We start from the raw sequence: 23,734 nt of genomic DNA on the forward strand, positions 1-23,734 counted from the left end.
AGCTCCACAGATCGAATCACTGCAGCAGAGTTGCAGGATCTCATTCATTCTGGAAACAAAGCCGCCCTCTTTTGGTGTTCTAAGTGGCTAAAAGCCTTTTACAAAGCACAGTGGCTGCAGGTGCACATGACTACTGCTCACACATGACCAGGATGTAAAGACGGAATTTTAGCTCGCAGCAGTGAATCACTACAAACAAGCCTTTTTGTAATGGTTCAGTCACGCATTTGTAATGAAAAGCCATCAAGGATTAAATGAAGCATATTAGAAGGACACATGCTAGGACAGTAACACAGATTCACAATGAAAGATGAAACGAGGGGAAAGAAAGGGGGTGAGGAAGACTCGCCGTAGGTGCAACTGTGGAGAGAAAATTATTTGTGAGGAAAGATGTTTGTGCAGCATCCCAAGTAATATATAAAAGTGACTCATAAGAACGTTTAAAAAAAGGCAGCAGCTTAAATAGAAAGGTGATATTTATTGTACCTGACCTTCTTTATAAATTGCAGTTTTACTTTCAAGACTATCTTCCTGAATAAAAAAAATTCCAATGTAAAATGTGCCTCCTTACGGGAATCAGTAACATCCTTGGGAGTTACTCTAAAGTAAGCCTCAGTTTAATATAAAATATTGGTGCATCTTTTCAGAAACAGTTCTCGCTTTATTACAGCTGAAGGTCTTTATTGCTCTTTAAAAGGTAACATTGATCAGCCACAATACTCAAACCAGTGGAAGGTAAACCACATAAAAGTGATTTAAGGAAAACCTTGGGTCTTGGTGTTCATGTGTCACCAGCCACAATAACAGCACTCCCCAGTGATAGTTAGAAAGATGATGTGCACCATCACACAGAAAAACCTGCCCAGAAACAGTTTTAGTAAAGGGCATTGATACCCATCCCAGGATTCAGGGACATACCAAGGCACAGAGACAGACAGACAGACAGCATTTCATTTTACATCCTGAAGGATCCGAGTGTCCTGTCATTGCAGTTCTTGAAATTACTGTAACTACAAGCCACAACAGGGCTGTGGATAGCTGGAGACTATAGGTATTATGTCCATTATTCTTGGTCATTTGGTTGAATTCACACCTGCTGTGAAATCAATGACACAATCAAAGTGCAGCGCTGCTCTTAGTCCACCCAATTGATCCAAGCTACTGTGAAAAATATCCTGTGGTTTTCTTGTGTCAAAGACATACTCAGGTTTGTAAAAAAAAAAACAAAACTGGATGGACAGGCGCTATCAAAATGTAACATAGTTAAGTTTGTAGCTGCTAAATGCTTCAGAACATGCAACTACAGAACATACTGTAACATGGTTTTTAGAGCTATTTGCTGAAAAAGTGTGACAACAGAGTGGAAAATGACTAGAAAGTGGACGAAGAACTATGAGCTGAATGGTTTTAGGACAGATTTGGGATGAAATGTGCAGCAGGTTAATAATTATCTCTGGATTCATCACAGTGAAAAACACTTTCTTATATCAGTTGTAACTACTGCAGAGACAAATATAAAATAAGGTTGACATTTCTCTGTCTTTGTAGAGTGTGATTTTTTAAGACAAATACACACACACACACACACACACACACACACACACACACACACTCATGTGTACTTTAAAAAAAGTTTCATTAGTGGGTGAAAAGAAACTATTTAACTAAAAAAATGAAGTAAAACATAATTTAATTGTTCGTTTTTCTTTAACATAGCGATGACTCGTTGTGTAAACCTTCAGACTTACTAGGCTTGCATTTTTTTTGTAAGTACTGTGTAATCAGTTTCATATTCCCTTTTGTTCCTGTTTATGTAACAAACGCAAATGCATTCGTTGGTTCTGAAGCTAGTATAGTACGTCAACAGTGTTCTACAGTAACTACAAAAGGGTGTGTGAGCGGTGCTTCTGTCAGACACGCTCAGCTGTAGGATGTCACTCGGTTGTGTTTAAAAACATCAGTTCAGACCTGAAACCTCCAAGAAAAGCTAAAAGAGAACTAGTGAGACTAACTTTTGATTTCGGAGGTGAGAGCAGAACGGATGTGCCAGGCAATTTTGCACCTGCTGATCTTGATGACACTCAGCTGTCACTCTTTGGCTGAAAATGAGACAAATGTCACCTGTCCAGAACACCAAAGGGCTTTCGGGGGCTCTTGCTTTGAATTTGTGGGTATCCGGCACTCTTTCTTCAGTGCTCAAGCTTGGTGTGAGGGGAATGGAGGACACCTTGCTTTTATCCCTGACGAGGACACCCAGTACTTCCTCGAGAGACACATGGACACTAAGGAAGACTTTTGGTTTGGTGTGGCACCATCTGCTGAAGGTAAAAAGTCACACTTGTTTTTATTGTTAGTGGATATTTCCCAGCAGACCTCTAACTGATGACTTTAAATCAAACATTAACAACAAAACGTTTGCATGGACGAACTGTGCATCAGTTCCAAAACTAAACGACCAAAGACGCCTTTTTCTTACTGCACTGATAATGCTCTCTTCTCCTGTGGTTAGAAAATCAATCAGAAAATCAATTCTGTATCTCGGATGGTGGAGAATGCTCAGATTAAACACGGCACAATACAAAGAGCTAGGAAATCAGCAGTCTGACAAATTATGGTAAATTTGTTCCCACTGAGATTTTCACAGCATAGAGAGAAATGGCTTCATATAACACACTGATTGAGAATTCTGCACAAAGTAAAAATATAAAGTACACTAAAAAAAAAAAAAAACTTACACCCACCAGGTTAGTAGTTGGAGTCAACTTGGACCACAGTTTATAATAATAAACTTTTTGTAAGCCCCAAATGGTAACAGAAACTGAATGAGCTCTGCTCTAGATGCATTATTGATGCGTGTATGTTCATCAGTGGGCTTTCATGGCTTTTTTGCATCATCAGGTCATCTCTCTTGGCTCGATGGTTCACCTGTCACATATTCAAAGTGGGTGAGCAGTCCAGAGCCTGGAGCAGCTTGTGGCTACGTCCTGAGAAACTCGGGCTTTCACTGGGAGGCCAGAAACAACTGCAGCAAAAACCGGAGTTTTATTTGCCAGTTTGGTAAGTATTCTGACGAAGACTGTGTTGCACACTGAATCACTCCATACGAAGAATTACTTTTACACTGCCTTGTAATCTTTTCAGAGTCTGGGAGAACCATTGCGTGTGAGGGTCGTAACACCACTCTGCAGTGTGGTTCGGGTCAGGTGTTGATGATAGACGGTGGCTTCTACGGTCGTAAGAGTATTCATTACTGTCGATCCAAGTTCCCTCCACCAGCATCCCCACAACATGAGTGCGGCTGGGCGGACGCTGTAGAATCAATTACAGGTAAAACACGGTCAAATGGCGTCTGAGTGCAGCAACTACAGAGATAACTTCATCATTATTTCATTGTTGATCTTGTAATTCTAATTTATGTGCGAGCGGTCTAATCTGCACAGTGATCATAGCGTCATAATGGTCCCTCTCATTAAACCTGCTGAACTCGGGTAGGAAAACAAACACTGGCGCCTTATAAAAGGTTCTGCATGAATGAAAAATGTGGTGAAATTCTATCCACGTAGAAGCCTTATCTCTTACATCACAAAGAACACACTGTCTCACTGGAGCCCCTTCTTTGTAAAGATAATTGCCCATCGGGACATTTACGTAAGAACGCAAACAACAATGGCTTAAAAGCTTAATTGTCAGTAAAGATACATAGATGATTTCCATCTATCAGAGTAAATATTGACTTTTGAATTTAACTGATGACTGAAGCAGGCGGCCGTTTGTCATCGTTTAACGTTGATTCCATTTCATCCTGTTCGGGCACTGGGAGGACTTTTCAGCACGCATTGTGGTTTGGAGCGCATTCACCTTTTTAAACTGCACATCCAATCTATAGCATCTTTAGTGACGTACAAAATCATTAAACACATACAATAAAAAGCACATTTCTACATATGGATTAGTACCAGGCACTGTCCCACCTTTTATCTACTATGCTGCGGATGTGCCTCAGCTAAAATGACTGACTAACTGCAGACCACCATCCAAAGTATCAGTTTGGAATATTCATGGCTTTCACTCAACTGCAAACAAAAGCCTTTTATCAGGCTTTACTGGCTATTTATAATTTCTACATCCATAAGTCTGGTAAGCCTTCTGGTATTCCTTGTCAAAATTAGAACAACCAGAAACCAGATATGGTCCAATCAAATCATCTTTTTAAAACAAGCTATCTGTGAAAATTTAGTTCGATTTAATTCAATTTAGTTTTATTCCTATAGTACCAAATCACAATAACAACCACCTCAAACTGTATACAGCGAAAACCTCAACAATCACATGAGCCCCAGTGAGGAAGCACTTGGTAACAGTGGGAAGGAAAAACTGACGCAAGCAGTTTGGAGTGAGAGGAAAGAGGCAGGACAAAGACGCACAGTGGAAGAGAGCCAGAGATTAATAATAATAACAACTAATGATTTAAATGCAGTGAAGTGTATAAACAGATAGAGAGTGAACAAAGGTGACTGAAGAAGAAACACCCAGTGCATCATGGGAGTCCCCCAGCAGCCTACACCTATTGCAGCATAACTAAGGGAGGATTCAGGGTCACCTGGTCCAGCCCTAACTATATGCTTTAGCAAAAAGGAAAGTTTGAAGCCTAATCTTGAAAGTAGAGATAGTGTCTGTCTCCTGAATCCAAACTGGAAGCTGGTTCCACAGAAGAGGGGCCTGAAAACTGAAGGCTCTGCCTCCCATTCTACTTTTAAATACTCTAGGAACAACAAGTAGGCCTGCAGAGCGAGAGCGAAGTGCTCTAATAGGGTGATATGGTACTACAAGGTCATTAAGATAAGATGGGGCCTGAAAATTCAATTCCTCGTATGTGAAGAGCAGGATTTAAAAACCCTTTAGTCTTTGTCTTGATGCATGCTCAATCATCCAGGTAAGTAAATTCCAAAAGTTGATTCTGTTCATCTGGATGTTCAAGGTTCAAGGTTCAAGGTTCTTTATTTGTCACATGCATAGTTATACAAGTATAACACACAGTGAAATGTAGCCTGACATGCTCCTCGACATGTGCAAAAAATGGGGGGGGGGGGGGGGGGGTGTAGAGGAAGAACATATATATATATATATATATATATATACTAGGGGTGCAACGATACACAAAATTCACGGTTCGGTTCGGTACTTTGGTGTCACGGTTCGATATTTTTTCGATACAAAAAAAATGTTCATGCCTTTTTAATTTGTCATTTATTAAAATTATAAATATATATTTTAACTCAAAAGTACAGTTTTTAAATTTAATGTTGCTGAAACAAAAATAATTAAAAAAATAAATATATCTGATTGAGGAATCACTCATCTTTGGAAAAGAGAGTTTATTACAGAGAAATGGCTCTTTCCTTTTTTTTTTTTTTTTTTTTTTTTCTTTTTTTCTTTTTTTTTCTTCTTTTTCTTTTCTTCTTTTTTATTGGTCGAAGAAAAAGAGAGAATTAAAAAGCATGGACCCAACTATCAAGAATGAAACATTCAGCAGCAGTCAATGGATTTTGGTGGAACATATACATGGACCTTCTCAGTCAAGCTGTATGAAAAACACGTTTGACTAACTGAATGCGGGGTGTGCTTTCCATGTCTGCTTCAAAGTCCTGGTATCAAAGCCTTGTGGACCACAGTGAATTCCCAAACTTAAAATACTTAACAGAAAAGTAGCCACTTGGAGAATAGCAACCTTATTGACAGGCTTAGCATCGTAGAACAGCTGGATGAAGGCTATCGAGTTGGCAGAAGAAAGCTTCACATCAATTTTGTTGACAGCAAAATGTAAAGAACCTGGACTAACCTGGAAGGGAAACGTACCTACAAAGGCAATAGCAAAGAGATAACCCAGAAAGACATCAAAGCACACACAAGTCTTGATTTTGAGTGGTGTGTATAGATTTAGAAATGAATCTACCAACAGTTTATGGGATGCAGAATTTAGATGGACAATTTTTTGGTCCACAATGTCAGTGCAGAAGTTTTACATGTTGTTACGGCTGATTTGCTTTGACAGCCGTGATAGACTAGGTTGTCATCCACAAGACAAACTGGCATAGATCAGAGAGGTTTGGGACAAGTGTGTGGAGTGCTAGCAACTCATCTATAACCCATGTTCAAACATCACAGTTGATGAGCATCTGATCGGTTTTAGGGGATACTTCCTTTCTGAACAGTATATGCCAAGCAAACAAGCAGTCTAAATTAGAGATATTACGTATCGGTATCGGTCTGATACTGACGTAAATTACTGGATCGGATATCGGTCGAGAAATAAAAAAAATGTAATCCATCCATTAAATATCAAAAAAGCACCTCACAAAACTTGTGAAACGGCGTAACTCGGCTCATAACCGTAGCACGTAGGAGCAGTGTGCTCACGTGATAGAGCGGCTGTGTGTTTTTGGAGCTTCGCTACCAAACCAGCATTTCATCTCCGAGGAAGTTTTCCCAGAGAGAAGTAAAGCAAGTGTGTAAGTTCATCTCTGAATGTTTGTAAAGCATTCCCGCGTTAAGCTTAACAACCGATATATGGAGCGGCTGCCTCTCTCTCCCTCTCTCCTGCTGCCACTTCAATCATGAAACTGATCAATGATCAGCTGATCGGCTTTTCTGTCGTGACTCCCGTCTCTTGTTTGTTTATCGCTCACTTCAAGCCAGAAAGAGGAAACCAGCGGCTGAACAACAGCAGCACGTTTAAGCTTGATAAGCTGTTGTTAGAATTTATTTAATATCACATTCTACACCAGGATCTTTTTCTTTTTTTTTTTTTTTTTTTTTTTTTCTAAATGACATCAGAAACAGCAGTATGCGACATTACGTGATGGCAGAGCTTCAGTTCATCCTTTGTCATTTTTTTTTTTTTTTTTTTTTTTTTTAATAAATAGGACAGGGGGAATGAATGAGAGAAAGAGGGGGAGAGAAAGAAAGAAAACCAAAGAGGAGAAGAGATGGTGAGAAGGGGGGGAAGAAAGAGAAAAAAAAAAAGAACTCCTGGGTCACCTGTATGGAGAAAAAAAAAAAAAACAAACAAAAAAAACAAACAGAGGAGACAGCAAACAACAAAGAGCAACATAATAATAGAGAAAACAAAGCACCATCACAATAAACTAGCTAGTCATAGATATCAATATTTACTAAATAATAAACGATATTGTGCAGCACGCAAGATAGACAGCGCACAGTGTGCTTTGAGGCAGCAGCCAAGAAAGCTTTAGTCCGCGTCTGTGAATACCCATGTGTGCATACCTGTGTGGATCAGCATGCTTGCATTCCAAAGGTTTCTCCATGTAACAATCTGCTAGGGAGTGTGGGGGGGCCACAGCCCCGTCCTCCAGGGTATGAGGCAGGTATGGAGGAGATCAAAACTCCAGACATCCAGAGGCCCCCAGAACACAAGAGACCAAGGAAGACCAACAGAGGGGCAGCCGCGCCACTGTCCCAGTAAGAGCTGAGGAGAGTCCCAGATGAGGGCTCGCCCAGCAGCCGCGGAGCAGAAGTCAGGGGGAGTTGCAGTGACGCGCCCGTGAGCTCCGCCGGCCCCCAGCTGTGCCTGAGTGACTGAGCCCCAGGCCGAGAGGCCGGGGGCACCCCACCTCCAAAGGGGCCCGAGCGAGCCCCAGGTCCCAGGCCCCGACAAGCGGCCGCCAAGGAGTGAGCCGGTGTGTACCCGGACGCCCACCCCCAGACACAAAGAACCACCAACACACCGACAGCTGAGGGAGTCCGCCACCGGCAGGGGAAGTGGTGGTGGGTGGAGATAGGCCTCCAAACCTTGGAGGGCCTGAGGTGTCCCCAGAGAGGTGGCGTCTGATACCCAACCTGACATATAGACACAGACATACAGGCACACACAGATACAAACATCCATTCCCACCCTCATGCTCTCATATGCACTCACTCCACACTCAACCAACGTGGAGACAGACATAAAGAGACGCTGTACACACAATCACACTCCCCAAGCGTACTCTACAAACCGGGTCTAGGTACCCTTGCCCCTGGAGGGGGGAACTGCACCCAGACCCAGGTGGTGTTACCCTTTTCCCTGCGGTGGGGAGAGGCAGACCACCCCGACTCCGCAGCAGCAGGGAGGCCCCACACCCCAGACCGCAGTCGGACGGCCAACTCCTCCTACTAGCCCTCCCGCTCCAGCAGGCCGCAGAGAATGGGGGTGGGAGAAGACTCGTCTGAGTGCAGCAACTACAGAGATAACTTCATCATTATTTCATTGTTGATCTTGTAATTCTAATTTATGTGCGAGCGGTCTAATCTGCACAGTGATCATAGCGTCATAATGGTCCCTCTCATTAAACCTGCTGAACTCGGGTAGGAAAACAAACACTGGCGCCTTATAAAAGGTTCTGCATGAATGAAAACTGTGGTGAAATTCTATCCACGTAGAAGCCTTATCTCTTACATCACAAAGAACACACTGTCTCACTGGAGCCCCTTCTTTGTAAAGATAATTGCCCATCGGGACATTTACGTAAGAACGCAAACAACAATGGCTTAAAAGCTTAATTGTCAGTAAAGATACATAGATGATTTCCATCTATCAGAGTAAATATTGACTTTTGAATTTAACTGATGACTGAAGCAGGCGGCCGTTTGTCATCGTTTAACGTTGATTCCATTTCATCCTGTTCGGGCACTGGGAGGACTTTTCAGCACGCATTGTGGTTTGGAGCGCATTCACCTTTTTAAACTGCACATCCAATCTATAGCATCTTTAGTGACGTACAAAATCATTAAACACATACAATAAAAAGCACATTTCTACATATGGATTAGTACCAGGCACTGTCCCACCTTTTATCTACTATGCTGCGGATGTGCCTCAGCTAAAATGACTGACTAACTGCAGACCACCATTCAAAGTATCAGTTTGGAATATTCATGGCTTTCACTCAACTGCAAACAAAAGCCATTTATCAGGCTTTACTGGCTATTTATAATTTCTACATCCATAAGTCTGGTAAGCCTTCTGGTATTCCTTGTCAAAATTAGAACAACCAGAAACCAGATATGGTCCAATCAAATCATCTTTTTAAAACAAGCTATCTGTGAAAATTTAGTTCGATTTAATTCAATTTAGTTTTATTCCTATAGTACCAAATCACAATAACAACCACCTCAAACTGTATACAGCGAAAACCTCAACAATCACATGAGCCCCAGTGAGGAAGCACTTGGTAACAGTGGGAAGGAAAAACTGACGCAAGCAGTTTGGAGTGAGAGGAAAGAGGCAGGACAAAGACGCACAGTGGAAGAGAGCCAGAGATTAATAATAATAACAACTAATGATTTAAATGCAGTGAAGTGTATAAACAGATAGAGAGTGAACAAAGGTGACTGAAGAAGAAACACCCAGTGCATCATGGGAGTCCCCCAGCAGCCTACACCTATTGCAGCATAACTAAGGGAGGATTCAGGGTCACCTGGTCCAGCCCTAACTATATGCTTTAGCAAAAAGGAAAGTTTGAAGCCTAATCTTGAAAGTAGAGATAGTGTCTGTCTCCTGAATCCAAACTGGAAGCTGGTTCCACAGAAGAGGGGCCTGAAAACTGAAGGCTCTGCCTCCCATTCTACTTTTAAATACTCTAGGAACAACAAGTAGGCCTGCAGAGCGAGAGCGAAGTGCTCTAATAGGGTGATATGGTACTACAAGGTCATTAAGATAAGATGGGGCCTGAAAATTCAATTCCTCGTATGTGAAGAGCAGGATTTAAAAACCCTTTAGTCTTTGTCTTGATGCATGCTCAATCATCCAGGTAAGTAAATTCCAAAAGTTGATTCTGTTCATCTGGATGTTCAAGGTTCAAGGTTCAAGGTTCTTTATTTGTCACATGCATAGTTATACAAGTATAAGACACAGTGAAATGTAGCCTGACATGCTCCTCGACATGTGCAAAAATTGGGGGGGGGGGTGTAGAGGAAGAAAATTATATATATATATATATACTAGGGGTGCAACGATACACAAAATTCACGGTTCGGTTCGGTACTTTGGTGTCACGGTTCGATATTTTTTCGATACAAAAAAAATGTTCATGCCTTTTTAATTTGTCATTTATTAAAATTATAAATATATATTTTAACTCAAAAGTACAGTTTTTAAATTTAATGTTGCTGAAACAAAAATAATTAAAAAAATAAATATATCTGATTGAGGAATCACTCATCTTTGGAAAAGAGAGTTTATTACAGAGAAATGGCTCTTTCCAAAATAAAAGCTATACTATACGCTTCTTCTGGGCTATATTCTCAGCAGCATATTGTAGCGGGTCAGGGCTGTTCGGGGTTCTGTTTGTACAGTTATGTTTTGTTTATGTTGCCATAGTGACGGGTGACGCCCTCTTGCTGCGACGGTGTGTCCTTCCGGGGTCAGAGGGCGCCCTGTGTGTTGTTGTTGTTGTTGCTGTGCGGTTGCCGCGCTGAGCAGTTAGCTAGCGGCAGTGTTCTTCTGCAGATGTCAATAAACGGCTGTGCTCCCTGGCTAGCTCACGGGAAGCAAGACCAAACAACACCTCCGTCTCCTCGTTGTCTGAGCTCGCCACATTGGTGTCAGAAGTGGGATGATGGTGGCACCCCATGTTCTGACCCGAGTGACTTTTCCCCCGCCTGTCGTGACCGGCCGGTGCGCCAAAAGAAGGCACCTGGATATTTGCAAAGTGAAAGCAAAACACAAGCGCAAATTCAAACGCGATTTCAATATGTCACATATTGACAGTGGCTCACCGATGCCAATGACATAATTACCCAGCTACATTTCCGAAAGAATGCAAAAGCATTGACATATATTTTCCCTTCCTACAATAGCCCGACGGGCAGGGCAGAGATAGATTTTGGTAGCCCGACTGGAAAAATCGCTAGCCCGATTTTGCAAGCCCTGTGTTACAGGCATGGCCCTTTAAGGATGAAGCCTGATGGGAAATGTATTCGGGATGTGTGTAGCGGGACTGCCTGGTGTGTGTGTGTGAAGAGAGAGAGCGGAGAAGGGGAAAAAGTAACGGTTAGCTACAGAAGAGACGGAAAGAAAATAAATAAAAGGAATATAATAACTCCCTCGACAGCCAGAGTTGTGTCGGCGATGCTCGCTGTGAGTAAACTGTTTCAGCCCACTGTACGCTGTGTTCGTGCCTTAGAGAAGAAATAAAGTTCGGTGAAGCAGTTTCCTACGCCTCCTTCGATCTTTTTGCTAGCGGAGTTGACCTGTATAGTAAGCTGTTGCCGGCTACGAGTCAGTTACGGAACCTTCAAGTAACTGCCAGAGGTTTCCTTACTACGGTTCGGGGCCGCGGATCTGGCGCGGTAACACCTGTATCTGATTGAGGAATCACTCATCTTTGGAAAAGAGAGTTTATTACAGAGAAATGGCTCTTTCCAAAATAAAAGCTATACTATACGCTTCTTCTGGGCTATATTCTCAGCAGTATATTGTAGCGGGTCAGGGCTGTTCGGGGTTCTGTTTGTACAGTTATGTTTTGTTTATGTTGCCATAGTGACGGGTGACGCCCTCTCGCTGCAACGGTGTGTCCTTCCGGGGTCAGAGGGCGCCCTGTGTGTTGTTGTTGTGGCTGTGCGGTTGCTGCGCTGAGCAGTTAGCTAGCGGCAGTGTTCTTCTGCAGATGTCAATAAAGGGCTGTGCTCCCTGGCTAGCTCACGGGAAGCAAGACCAAACGACACCTCCGTCTCCTCGTTGTCTGAGCTCGCCACATTAGTGTCAGAAGTGGGATGATGGTGGCACCCCATGTTCTGACCCGAGTGACTTTTCCCCCGCTGGTCGTGACCGGCCGGTGCGCCAAAAGAAGGCACCTGGACATTTGCAGGACTTTGTGTGGGGCAATGGGGTCGTCGGGGACGACTGACCCCTTAGGCGGGGGCTATGTAGCGGGTCAGGGCTGTTCAGGGTTCTGTTTGTACAGTTATGTTTTGTTTATGTTGCCATAGTGACGGGTGACGCCTTCTCGCTGCGACGGTGTGTCCTTCCGGGGTCAGAGGGCGCTCTGTGTGTTGTTGTTGCTGTGCGGTTGCCGCGCTGAGGAGTTAGCTAGCGGCAGTGTTCTTCTGCAGATGTCAATAAACGGCTGTGCTCCCTGGCTAGCTCACGGGAAGCAAGACCAAACAACACCTCCGTCTCCTCGTTGTCTGAGCTCGCCACATTGGTGTCAGAAGTGGGATGATGGTGGCACCCCATGTTCTGACCCGAGTGACTTTTCCCCCGCCTGTCGTGACCGGCCGGTGCGCCAAAAGAAGGCACCTGGATATTTGCAAAGTGAAAGCAAAAAACAAGCGCAAATTCAAACGCGATTTCAATATGTCACATATTGACAGTGGCTCACCGATGCCAATGACATAATTACCCAGCTGCATTTCCGAAAGAATGCAAAAGCATTGACATATATTTTCCCTTCCTACAATAGCCCGACGGGCAGGGCAGAGATAGATTTTGGTAGCCCGACTGGAAAAATCGCTAGCCCGATTTTGCAAGCCCTGTGTTACAGGCATGGCCCTTTAAGGATGAAGCCTGATGGGAAATGTATTCGGGATGTGTGTAGCGGGACTGCCTGGTGTGTGTGTGTGAAGAGAGAGAGCGAGAAGGGGAAAAAGTAACGGTTAGCTACAGAAGAGACGGAAAGAAAATAAATAAAAGGAATATAATAACTCCCTCGACAGCCAGAGTTGTGTCGGCGATGCTCGCTGTGAGTAAACTGTTTCAGCCCACTGTACGCTGTGTTCGTGCCTTAGAGAAGAAATAAAGTTCGGTGAAGCAGTTTCCTACGCCTCCTTCGATCTTTTTGCTAGCGGAGTTGACCTGTATAGTAAGCTGTTGCCGGCTACGAGTCAGTTACGGAACCTTCAAGTAACTGCCAGAGGTTTCCTTACTACGGTTCGGGGCCGCGGATCTGGCGCGGTAACACCTGTATCTGATTGAGGAGTCACTCATCTTTGGAAAAGAGAGTTTATTACAGAGAAATGGCTCTTTCCAAAATAAAAGCTATACTATACGCTTCTTCTGGGCTATATTCTCAGCAGCATATTGTAGCGGGTCAGGGCTGTTCGGGGTTCTGTTTGTACAGTTATGTTTTGTTTATGTTGCCATAGTGACGGGTGACGCCCTCTCGCTGCGACGGTGTGTCCTTCCGGGGTCAGAGGGCGCCCTGTGTGTTGTTGTTGTGGCTGTGCGGTTGCCGCGCTGAGCAGTTAGCTAGCGGCAGTGTTCTTCTGCAGATGTCAATAAAGGGCTGTGCTCCCTGGCTAGCTCACGGGAAGCAAGACCAAACGACACCTCCGTCTCCTCGTTGTCTGAGCTCGCCACATTAGTGTCAGAAGTGGGATGATGGTGGCACCCCATGTTCTGACCCGAGTGACTTTTCCCCCGCCGGTCGTGACCGGCCGGTGCGCCAAAAGAAGGCACCTGGACATTTGCAGGACTTTGTGTGGGGCAATGGGGTCGTCGGGGACGACTGACCCCTTAGGCGGGGGCTATGTAGCGGGTCAGGGCTGTTCAGGGTTCTGTTTGTACAGTTATGTTTTGTTTATGTTGCCATAGTGACGGGTGACGCCTTCTCGCTGCGACGGTGTGTCCTTCCGGGGTCAGAGGGCGCTCTGTGTGTTGTTGTTGCTGTGCGGTTGCCGCGCTGAGGAGTTAGCTAGCGGCAGTGTTCTTCTGCAGATGTCAATAAACGGCTGTGCTCCCTGGCTAGCTCACGGGAAGCAAGACCAAACGACACCTCCCTCTCCTCCTTGTCTGAGCTCGCCACAATATTAAACATATCAGGTCCCCATAAGGAGAATCATGTGCTAACGGCTGTCTAAATGACTTGGGTAAAGTTTGTAACATGCATGCTTGTTGTTTTTGTCTGCTTCCACTTGTCTTTGCACTAGGATGATGTCGGCGTAAATGTGCAGTCATATTCATTGTGTTCCCACTAGTGCTCCGTTATCGAGCTACCCCTGCGTGGGGCTAGACGGCTAACACGTTAACGAGCTAACTGCTCGCTAACACACTAGTTCCCACCCATGTAATTGAGCATTGCGTGGCACATCCAACATACTGTTTTACTTTAGTCCATGACGCACTTACCTTCAGGGTCATACGTCACATGAAAACCAAAATAATTCCAAACGCCACATCTGAATGAGGGTGGGGAAGGTTCAATTTGCCATGTTGCAAGGAGAGCTTAACTTCTGTCTCGCTAGCTTGCCCTGCGCTCGTCCTTCTGATGATGCTGTCTGTGTTGAGCGCTCAGTGGATCTGTGCTCGACAGTGCAGCCTAGGCTGAGTAGTCGAATGCAGATTTACTGAGCGCTCAACACAGACAGCATCGTCAGAAGGAAAGTTGATAAAATAAATTACAAATTTTGTATTGTTCGATACATATGCGTACCGAACCGAAAGCACTGTATCGAACGGTTCAATATCGATACGAGTATCGTTGCACCCCTAATATATACATACATATAGTATATACACTGGGTGAATGTGCAGTAGTAGCAGCAAGCAGGTGAATTCTGTACATTAATATGAATAGACATCTGACTATTTTACAGGATAGACAATATAAACATATTTAAAGTTAAAGGAATTGAAATGTACATTGTGCCTTGGTTTAGAGTGTCTGGAAGAGAGTCCTGTCTCAGTCAATTATAGATGATGTGAGCGGGCGGGTGTGTGTGTTTAGGGCACGGATGGCTTGGGGATAGAAGCTCCTCTTGAGTCTCTCTGTCCTTGCCCGGAAGATGCGGAACCTTGTAGCGTTTTGAGTGACGAGAAACTTCTCATCACTCATCCAAGTGACTTCTTCAGTCTCAGCTGACTGCAGGTTTCCAACCCTATAAACAGTACATTTACACAGTGACTGAAACCAGCACCACTGAATGAACCTTCAAGGATCTGGTGAGTAACGTAGTGTACGCTGTTAAGTGCCAGGAGGATTGCCAGGATTTATACATCTGGGAAACCAAACAACCTCTGGTGAAGCGGTTGGCACAACACAGAAGAGCTACCTCGTCAGGCCAGGACTCTGCAGCCTATTTACACCTACGCCAGTGGACACTCTTTCAATAATGAGGATGTGCACATCCTGGACAGGGAGGAACGCTGGTTTGAGCGCAGAGTCAAGGAGGCCAGTTACGTGAAAAGGGAAAGACGATCTCTGAATCGAGGAGGGGGCCTAAGGGTACATCTGTCACCATCTTACAATGCTGTGACTGCAGCCATTCCCCAACTCTCTGTGAATGGGACTCATGGCCATGGATCAATGATCTTTGATCAGTAGTTGCTGATCAATGGTCATGACAATTTGCATATTAATGATCATGAAACTGACCTCACAGCCCATTGTTCATTCAGTGGTGCTGGTTTCAGTTATTGTACAAATGTACTGTTTATAATGTTGGAAAGTTGCAGTCAGCTGAGACTGAAGAAGTCACCTGGGCGAGTGACGTTTCTCCCGCTGAAAACGCTACGTCCAGATATACAGAATCAACGTTTTAGGCCATCGATCTTTGGTAAAGCCAAATAGTAGATGTGTACACGGCAAAAAATATACTGGCTATATTCTTGTTTCTTGTTGTTAAATTGGCATAACTAACATTTGCAGTAAATACACACACATTTGGCAGTTTTCGAGGATTTTAAATTGGCCCTCAGCATGAATGTGAGCATGTCTCTCTGTGTTAGTCCTGATACAGACTGTCAGGGTACCCTGTCTTTTGCCCTGAGACAGCACCCCTTTAACCTTGAATTGGACAATGGATGGATGGATAATTATGATTAAAAAATGTTACATGAACACAGCATAAACACATCAGTGCTGCTGTTTCTCTTGCAGCCCAGTCATTGCATTAAAATGTTGATATTGTTCATTTCTACAAACCATAAGTATAATCTCAAGTTTATCACAACTCTTTTCATATTTTTTAGCGTCTCAAGATTATGAAGCCCCTCTCTGTGCGTGAGGTTGAAGGGATTTATTTGCCTTTGATTTTGGTAGCTAAGAAGCATATTGTCGTCAAAGCATGAACTAAGATATGAACAGATGCAAAACTTTTCACACTGCTGAAACCACTGGAGCGTACATGTGTGTGCGTGTGACAGTGTGTGCTAGCAGCAGCTAATCATATTCTTCTGTGATTCCCAGCTCGTTGCCACGGCCGACAGGTCTGCCAGATTGCTGAAGTTGCGAACTCCTTTGCTGACCCTTGTCCTCAGCTGAAGAGCTACCTGTCTGTGGACTATCACTGCAAAGACGGTAGGTCACGGTTCTGTGCTCAGGTTAATTTCATTTTTTTTCCCTCTAAAGTGGAATCACACTTCCTAAATCCATGAAGGGCAGCGTGTGTCTGTTCTTTTCTATCCCATCTGTTTAATTTTCCCACTTAGAGTACTACATAAAGTCGTTAGGAGCCAGTAAAGTGTTAGAATAAGATTAACTATGGCTGATGATGCTTGATGCAGGCGTTAGAACCCCAATTAAAAAATGCTGCCAATCTAGCTCTCAAAACATTGCCAATAAATTTCTCTCACACTCTGTGGCTTATTTCACTTCTGGTGAGTGTGAAGATAAAAATATGGCTTACAAAGATTTGAAGTTCTCCCACTTGTTTAACCACGGAGAATTATTAAAACAGCGTTATTTACCTCAAATAGCACAAAGACAGTTGTAAAAATGTTTCAGAAATAAAACACTTTACTTCATAGTAGGAAGATTAACATAACTTTATCATTTCATGGAGGTCTGAGTTTGTCTCCATCGGTAGCGACGTCTCGCCTGGCAGATCCCGATGTACTAATGACAACTGAAGAAGTGAAAGAAAAAAAGGGGGGCGGGTGGGGCACGAAAATGAGAACGAACATCTTGTAGAACTGGGGGGTCATATATAGATAAGACCCAGAAGGGGTGTGTTTGGAGCCTTGGTCCCGCTCCTGAAATTCAGATAAATTATCTCCAATTGTTTCCAAATTTTTGATGAGCAATTTAAAGTTTTACTCAGAAACAGGAGCACAATCTCTTCTCATCACTCTCATACTTTACTGGAGTTCTTGGACAGAACAGATGGATTGTTAATGTTAATAGCAACGTAAAAAGGAAAAGGACTAGCTGTACTGAGGGTTTTTTTTATTTATTTGGCAGCAGTAGCTGTTCAGGTAAATGTCAAACAAACAATCCAAGCTTCACACTGAAATTCATTTTATATGTTTCACTGACAAGTTATATTATAGGTCAAACTATCAGACACGGTCTGCTTCTACAGTGACCCTTATCTCAACATCGGTAGATTCAAAACGGAAAGATTCCTCAGAGACGTCGGGCCATTTTGACACGATAGCATCGCGCAGCTGCTGCAGCTGCACATCTGTGATGTGAACATGTTGTTCACCACATCTAAAAGGTGCTCCAGTGGATTGAGATCTGGTGACTGTGGAGGTCCTGGGAGTGCAGTGAACTCGTTGTCATCCTCAGGACACAAGCTTGAGCTGATCTGACCTTTGTGGCATAGTGTGTTAACCTGCTGGAAGCCACCAGCAGTAGATGATACACTGTGGTTACAACAGGATGGTCACCAGTGATTCTCCGGTAGGCCTTGGCATTTAAAGGATGCTCAGCTGGTACCAAGGGGCCCAAAGTATGATAAGAAAATATCCCCCACAGCATTACCTGAACTGCTGACTCCATCATTTCAGGTTGTTTGCACCAAATTCTGATCCTAACATCTGAATGTCACAGCAGAAATTGAGACCTATCAGACCAGACAGTGTTTTTCCAACGATGAGCCTGTGCAAACTCTAGGCTCAGTCACGTTACCTGTACCTGACAGGAATGGCTTATACCAGGGGTGTCACAGATAAGGCTGGAGGGCCAGAATTGGCCAGGCAAAGATGACAATCTGTCCTGCTGGAAGGCTTTAGGAAATGTGACAGAGTACATAGATTTTGAACTCTTGGCTGTGTTGTCATAACGTTTCCTACTGATAAAGATGCAACTCCCATTGGCAAATACAACACCGAAGTGTTTAAGCAATAGAGAAACGATTAAATGACAAAAAGGTTCCAGTTTTCCCACTATCTACTTTAGAAAGTTGAAACTAAACCAGCCTACTGGCATCTTTGAAATAAAGTCAAACTGGGAGATTTGTGCCCCAGCAAGATCTGGAGAAGCTCACTCAGGTCTTTAATTCGTGTAGAGTTTAGTACTGGAGTGCTGTTTTTGGAAACACTACAGTTAGCTCAAAATGCGACTGAACTCCAATTCTCAGCTCCCTGCATTTTTAATTTAAAGTAATTTCGGTTGTTTATACATCATTAAATGGCATGGACCCCAGAAATATATATATGATCAGTCCCAACAAAAAAAAGTACAAACCAATCTATAGTTGACAACAAAGGCTGCATTTCCAGTTTATTTCTTTGGGCTGTCTTCTTATTTTTTTGCTCAGATCACATTAAAATCAGATCATGCTCCTGCATTAAATAACCTCTATGGTATCTGTGCTTCTATCTGTTGAGATCTTGTGCTTGTCTATTTTTTGCTTGCTGGGCTACAAGCGCTTTGTAACATTTCTGGTCATCCTCCCACACCACAGGGCTCGCACTGTCAGTTACTCCCACCGCTGTGGTTCTTGGTGACGTCAGAATCCACGTGAAGTGGCTTTTACATTCACCCCTGACAAACTTTAGCTGCAGAGTGAACACAGGAGATGGCCATGTAATTAATTTGAACAATCCAAAAGGGTGAGTATCAACATTAATAATCTTTAGGTTTTTTCAGCCATGAGTTTAAAGAACATTTTCTGCATTATTTTCCACATGAGGTTAGTTATTTTTGTGTAGGTGTCAAAGTTTTGTTTTTGCCTTCTATCCTGCTTTCTTGTTACTAAGTTTTGCACATCCTTGATTCCTTTCCTTGGCATCCTCTCAGTGCACTTAGTCCATCGTACCTGAGACACGAGCAGAGGAGATGAGGATGAAAAAGGAGGAGCAAGGAGTCAGTGCAACTGGCACTTAACATACTGAGACAGTTGCTCCAGGCTGCTATTTAAAAGCAATGGCAATACATTTATGCGGCACAGCTGCTTCCTCTGCAAAGCAGTTATTTCTTCTTCGATATGGAAAAAAAACCCTCATTTTTTGTGTAGACTCCCAGTTTGAGGATAGTTTGTATGTTACAGAGGTGTAGCACTCCTCATTCACGCATCACGGCAGGAAAAAACAAGTTTTGCAATATACAACTGTAGCTCCTCGGACAAGCCTCCTCTTCTGCTCAACAATGTGAGAGAGCCTTCAATAAAATAATCAGACTGATTTCCAAGTCACAGGCGGAAGGATAGGCTGAAATAGGCTCCACCCTGATTTGGACAAAAGGAGGAAAATGAATGGAGGGATGACAGATGAGACAAAGATGCACAAAGTAGAGAAATTAAAAATTTCCCCATCATTCCTAACACTGTGTCAAAATCACCTGCCAATTGTCTTCAGTCCATCTGGCAGGGGAATTCACCAGATGGACTGATTAATCCAATCAATCTACTCTGTTTCCAGTTTCCAGCTCGCCAACACCCAGCTCACCTCCTGTGATTCCCAAATGCATCCCATTGGCTTTTTGTGCTTTTAGATACTACATTTGTGTGGGTGGGTGTGTGGGGCTGTCATATAGAAATGAACATCTGTTAGATTCAAGCTCATTCGTAATCAGTTAATCAGTGGTGATTAAATCTGTATTTCCTGTTTTTGGAGGGCACAGTTTCAGTTTTGAATCCTGGTGTCTGTGGCGACAGTCACTGCTGTACTGGTAGTAATGCCTTTTACGTCAGCCGGCAGTAATTTGTTTACCAGAGCTGACAAGGCGCACAGCAACAGAAACATTACAGCATCTAGAAGTAGGATGCAGCCTAGGAACCATGCCAGAGAAGGTTTTGACGCTTCAGCTATAAAAGGCTCAGCACTTAGAAGAAGCAATGCAGTCTACAAAATAAATAAAAAATCAGTCAACAGTTGAGCGTGTCATGAGCCTGCGTCAGCATTGTTTGTGTAATCGGTCTCACTGCTCTGACATGTGACAACATGAGCTTGGTGAAAGTTTAACAAAGTTCACTATGAAAGTGTGAACCACAACAATCCATTATATCTTTAGCTGGATCTGCTACATCTGTTCACCACACAATCATCACCTGTATCATAGTGAATGTGCAACTTATTTCATCCTTATGTTGAATTTAACCATGAAATGTAATGATACAAACAGGCACACCGCACTTCAGTTGGACCATGCTGCTATCAAAGTCATTTGTACAAAAGCTGGAGGAAAGTTGTGTAGGCCTACCATCTCCATCAGCGTTATAAGTTACCTGAATCTGTAAACCTTAAGAACAGGTCACATATTGATAATCTGCAAGATGTCTTATTTTGCAAGGAAAGGGATGTTTTAAAAATTTAATGTTTTTATTTATAAATGTTTTTTGAATGCCTAATGGAAATTAATAAGCGAGCCACTAGATTGCATACCTGTTTTTAACTGCAGCCACTTTCAGTAAAGGTACTGGGAATAAATGCAGGAATGATCAGCAGATGTAAGTTCAGTTATTTTTGAAGAACTGCATTATTCACCCAATTTCTCCCATTTAAATCGCCAAAAAAAACCCTAAAAATTTTATTAGACGTTCTGTGTGTAATGTCCAGAAAACCATTATGATATACTCACAGGCATTAGGTGAACTTTAATTTAATTTATTTAGGACAGTGCATGTTAATGAACATAAATGTAAAATAAATTACATGAATGTAAACATGCCAGATTATAGCCAAGGGCTAATTTCCATCTGTTGTCCATAAAACATTAAAAGTACTCACACATACACACCGTTCTATTCCCAAATAAAACATTAAAACTATACAACTTATACATGATCACACACTTGATTTGTCCATAACCAGTTTTTAACCTGTGCCTTAAACAAGTTGAATGTCGAGCATTCTCTAAAGGATTGAGGACTTCTATGTTATATCCTTGCGCTTCTTTGCAGGAAAGCACTTGATTAACGATCACAAGATTGAACGTCTCTGTCAATTTACCCCAAGGAGACTGCGCAAAAATAATAAAAACATTCTACTGTAAGACTCCACAGGTCTCAGGCCACATGCTAACGTTCATAACATTAAAATTCATGACAGAATAATTCAAAGAAGCATGGCTGGCTTTGAAGGGTTGCCAGGAGAAATCATCTTCTCTCTAAAAGAACATGGCAGCACGGAGTATGTTTGTACAAACTGCAAAATTTCAGAAACAATGTTCTTTGACCAGATGAGACCAAATTGGAGATGCTTGGCTACAATGCACAGCCACCCATTTGGTAGAGCCCAAACATATATCAGCATATCAGGACCTCACACCTCCTACCAGCTGTCAAGCAAAGTGTTGGAAGGCTGATGATTTGGGCTTGTTTTGCACCCATGGGATCTGGGCACTTTGTACTCAGCGAGTAGCTGGTGAGTCGCTCCAGTCTGCAGGTAACTGTGGCGATCTGCAAGCAATCCATGGCAACCTCGAGAAGATTTTTAGTGCATCACCCTTTTTCTGACAGATTTTGACTACCAGCAAACTCACCCTGGAGTCAGGAATAGAGATCTTCCTGGAGTGACCCCTGGTTCAGTGTTGTTGTTCAGTTGTGAACAAGCACATGCAACATCTTTTGAATTTGCACTTACAACTAAAGTACCAAAGTCTTTCAGTGATATCAGACAACATTTTGTTAAAGACTTAAGAGTCAGGGAAGATTTCATTTTTCAAAATCAATTCAAATCAAATCACGTTTATTGTCACATCACATGTGCAGGCACACTGGCACAGCACATGCGAGTGAAATTCTTGTGTGCGAGCCCCACAAGCAACAGAGATGTGCAAACACAACAACACAAACGAGCAAAATACAAGAATGGCCAACCTGAAACTAATAAATATATGTACAATATATAATAGTGTATGCATTTCTGGATGTGTATACTAAATATTTTCCTACGTGTGTGTGTGTGTGTGTGTGTGTGTGTGTGTGTGTGTGTGTGTGTGTGTGTGTGTGTGTGTGTGTATACACATTTTTACAAATTAAATAGTAAAAAATAAAAATAATAATAATAATAATAATAATAATTTTTATGACACATTACACCATTACACTGGGATTAAAAACCATTTGATGCTAATGGCTGTTTGTTTAATTTGATTTTGATGCACTTAATGGTTGTGTGGCATATCTGAAATAGTGTTACTCAAACGAACACGCTGATTCCTGTTTTTGAATTTGCTCAGGTTGGAGAGCAGTGTGGTGCACAAATACACTCATCCAAGTACCTTTATTGTGGCAGCTGAATGCACTTGCAGTGAAATGCACATTACTGCTCAGAAAATAATTACGATTCAAGAGCCTGTTGCAGAGATCGGTGTTATCAAGTGCTATGCTGGAAACCTGTCTTTTTATGAAACCAACTGCAAAGCCCTGTGTGGAGAAGCCTTTCATATTCAAATGGAAGTAAAAGCAGGTAGGTACCAAAGTGAACCTAATATCAAATAATTAAGTTGAAATTTTGATATCTCTACATAACAGCATCGGCTTTAGTTTGAGCATATATTTGTTTTTTTCCCGAAATCATGTTTGACTTTTACTGTCACTTAAGTTTTATTTGTTTTCTATTCTTTAGGTACGAATGTGACCTACAGAATCAAAGCTGATGAAAAGCCGTTGTCCGGTTTATCTGTGGTCAGAGGAACTGAACCCCAGAACGTCACAGTAACATCAGAAATAGTGACGCAGCTCGGGTCTGGCTGCCACCATCTGACACTTTATGCGTCTAACACGGTCACATTCCTTGAAGTGTCCAAAGACCTGCAGGTACAGTAAATCAAACTAATAGTCTTCTTTTAGTACAACAGTAACAAAAATAATGATGTATCATCCCCAGGTTTCTGTTGAGCATGGTGTTCATATGAATAAAGAATTTGAGTACTGATTGAAAAATTAGACTGTTTAAAATTCTTAATTAAATTTAACCTTTAATTATAAAACTTCTTTAAGATAATTAGGGAAATATAACTGGGAAGACGAGAACATCTCTCTCAATTTAATTCACAATTATTTCTTTTTTTTTTTTTCATACCAACTATGAATTTAAAAGTCTGCACTTTCATCCTGCTGTCCCCATTAAGGTAATCAGTCATTTTAAGTCAAGGAACATAGTGTGAAAATGTGCCTTTGATCTAAGTTTAATCAAAATTAAACCACAAGGTCTGATGTCACTCAGCTGCCAGCTAACCTCCGTAAACAGGAAGCTCACCTGCTCTTCTTTGCATGGCACAAAAACTCTGGAAATATATTGGAAGTTTTTGTTACGGCCGAGAGGGCCAGGCGGTGAGTGTGGACTGAAATGCAGACACAGAGGGAGGCAAAACTGGAGTGAATACAGTGCTTTATTTACAGTGCGTAGTTTAATTACAGAGCAGGAAATAATGTAGGATATGGACTGTGAAGGCTAAGAGGCCAGACTATGGAACATGGAGCTCAGACTGTGCGCTATGACTAAATGGTAAATGGCCTGTATTTGTACAGCGCTTTACTAGTCCCTAAGGACCCCAAAGCGCTTTACACGTCCAGTCATCCACCCATTCACACCCTAGACTAGATGCTAGATTTTGTGACCAGATCC

The 23,734-nt window shown here is 42.6% G+C and overlaps 1 protein-coding gene across 1 annotated transcript in view; it reads left to right on the top strand.

The window, feature by feature from the left end:
- The first annotated feature begins 2,074 nt into the window (after positions 1-2,074).
- The window catches only part of LOC146557267 (polycystin-1-like protein 2), a 50,892-nt gene continuing 29,232 nt past the window's right edge, over positions 2,075-23,734 (top strand). The window contains exons 1-7 of the mRNA XM_085250554.1: positions 2,075-2,324; positions 2,899-3,057; positions 3,142-3,327; positions 16,185-16,295; positions 18,628-18,775; positions 22,344-22,573; positions 22,733-22,923. Of these exons, the coding sequence (XP_085106680.1) occupies positions 2,075-2,324; positions 2,899-3,057; positions 3,142-3,327; positions 16,185-16,295; positions 18,628-18,775; positions 22,344-22,573; positions 22,733-22,923 (1,275 nt within the window). The remainder of the gene's footprint in view (positions 2,325-2,898; positions 3,058-3,141; positions 3,328-16,184; positions 16,296-18,627; positions 18,776-22,343; positions 22,574-22,732; positions 22,924-23,734) is intronic.

The sequence above is a fragment of the Mchenga conophoros genome, linkage group LG16, assembly GCF_057382185.1.
Source record: "Mchenga conophoros isolate Kocher_MC1m ecotype Shallow Benthic linkage group LG16, M_conophoros_male_GT1.1, whole genome shotgun sequence".
NCBI lineage: Eukaryota > Metazoa > Chordata > Actinopteri > Cichliformes > Cichlidae > Mchenga > Mchenga conophoros.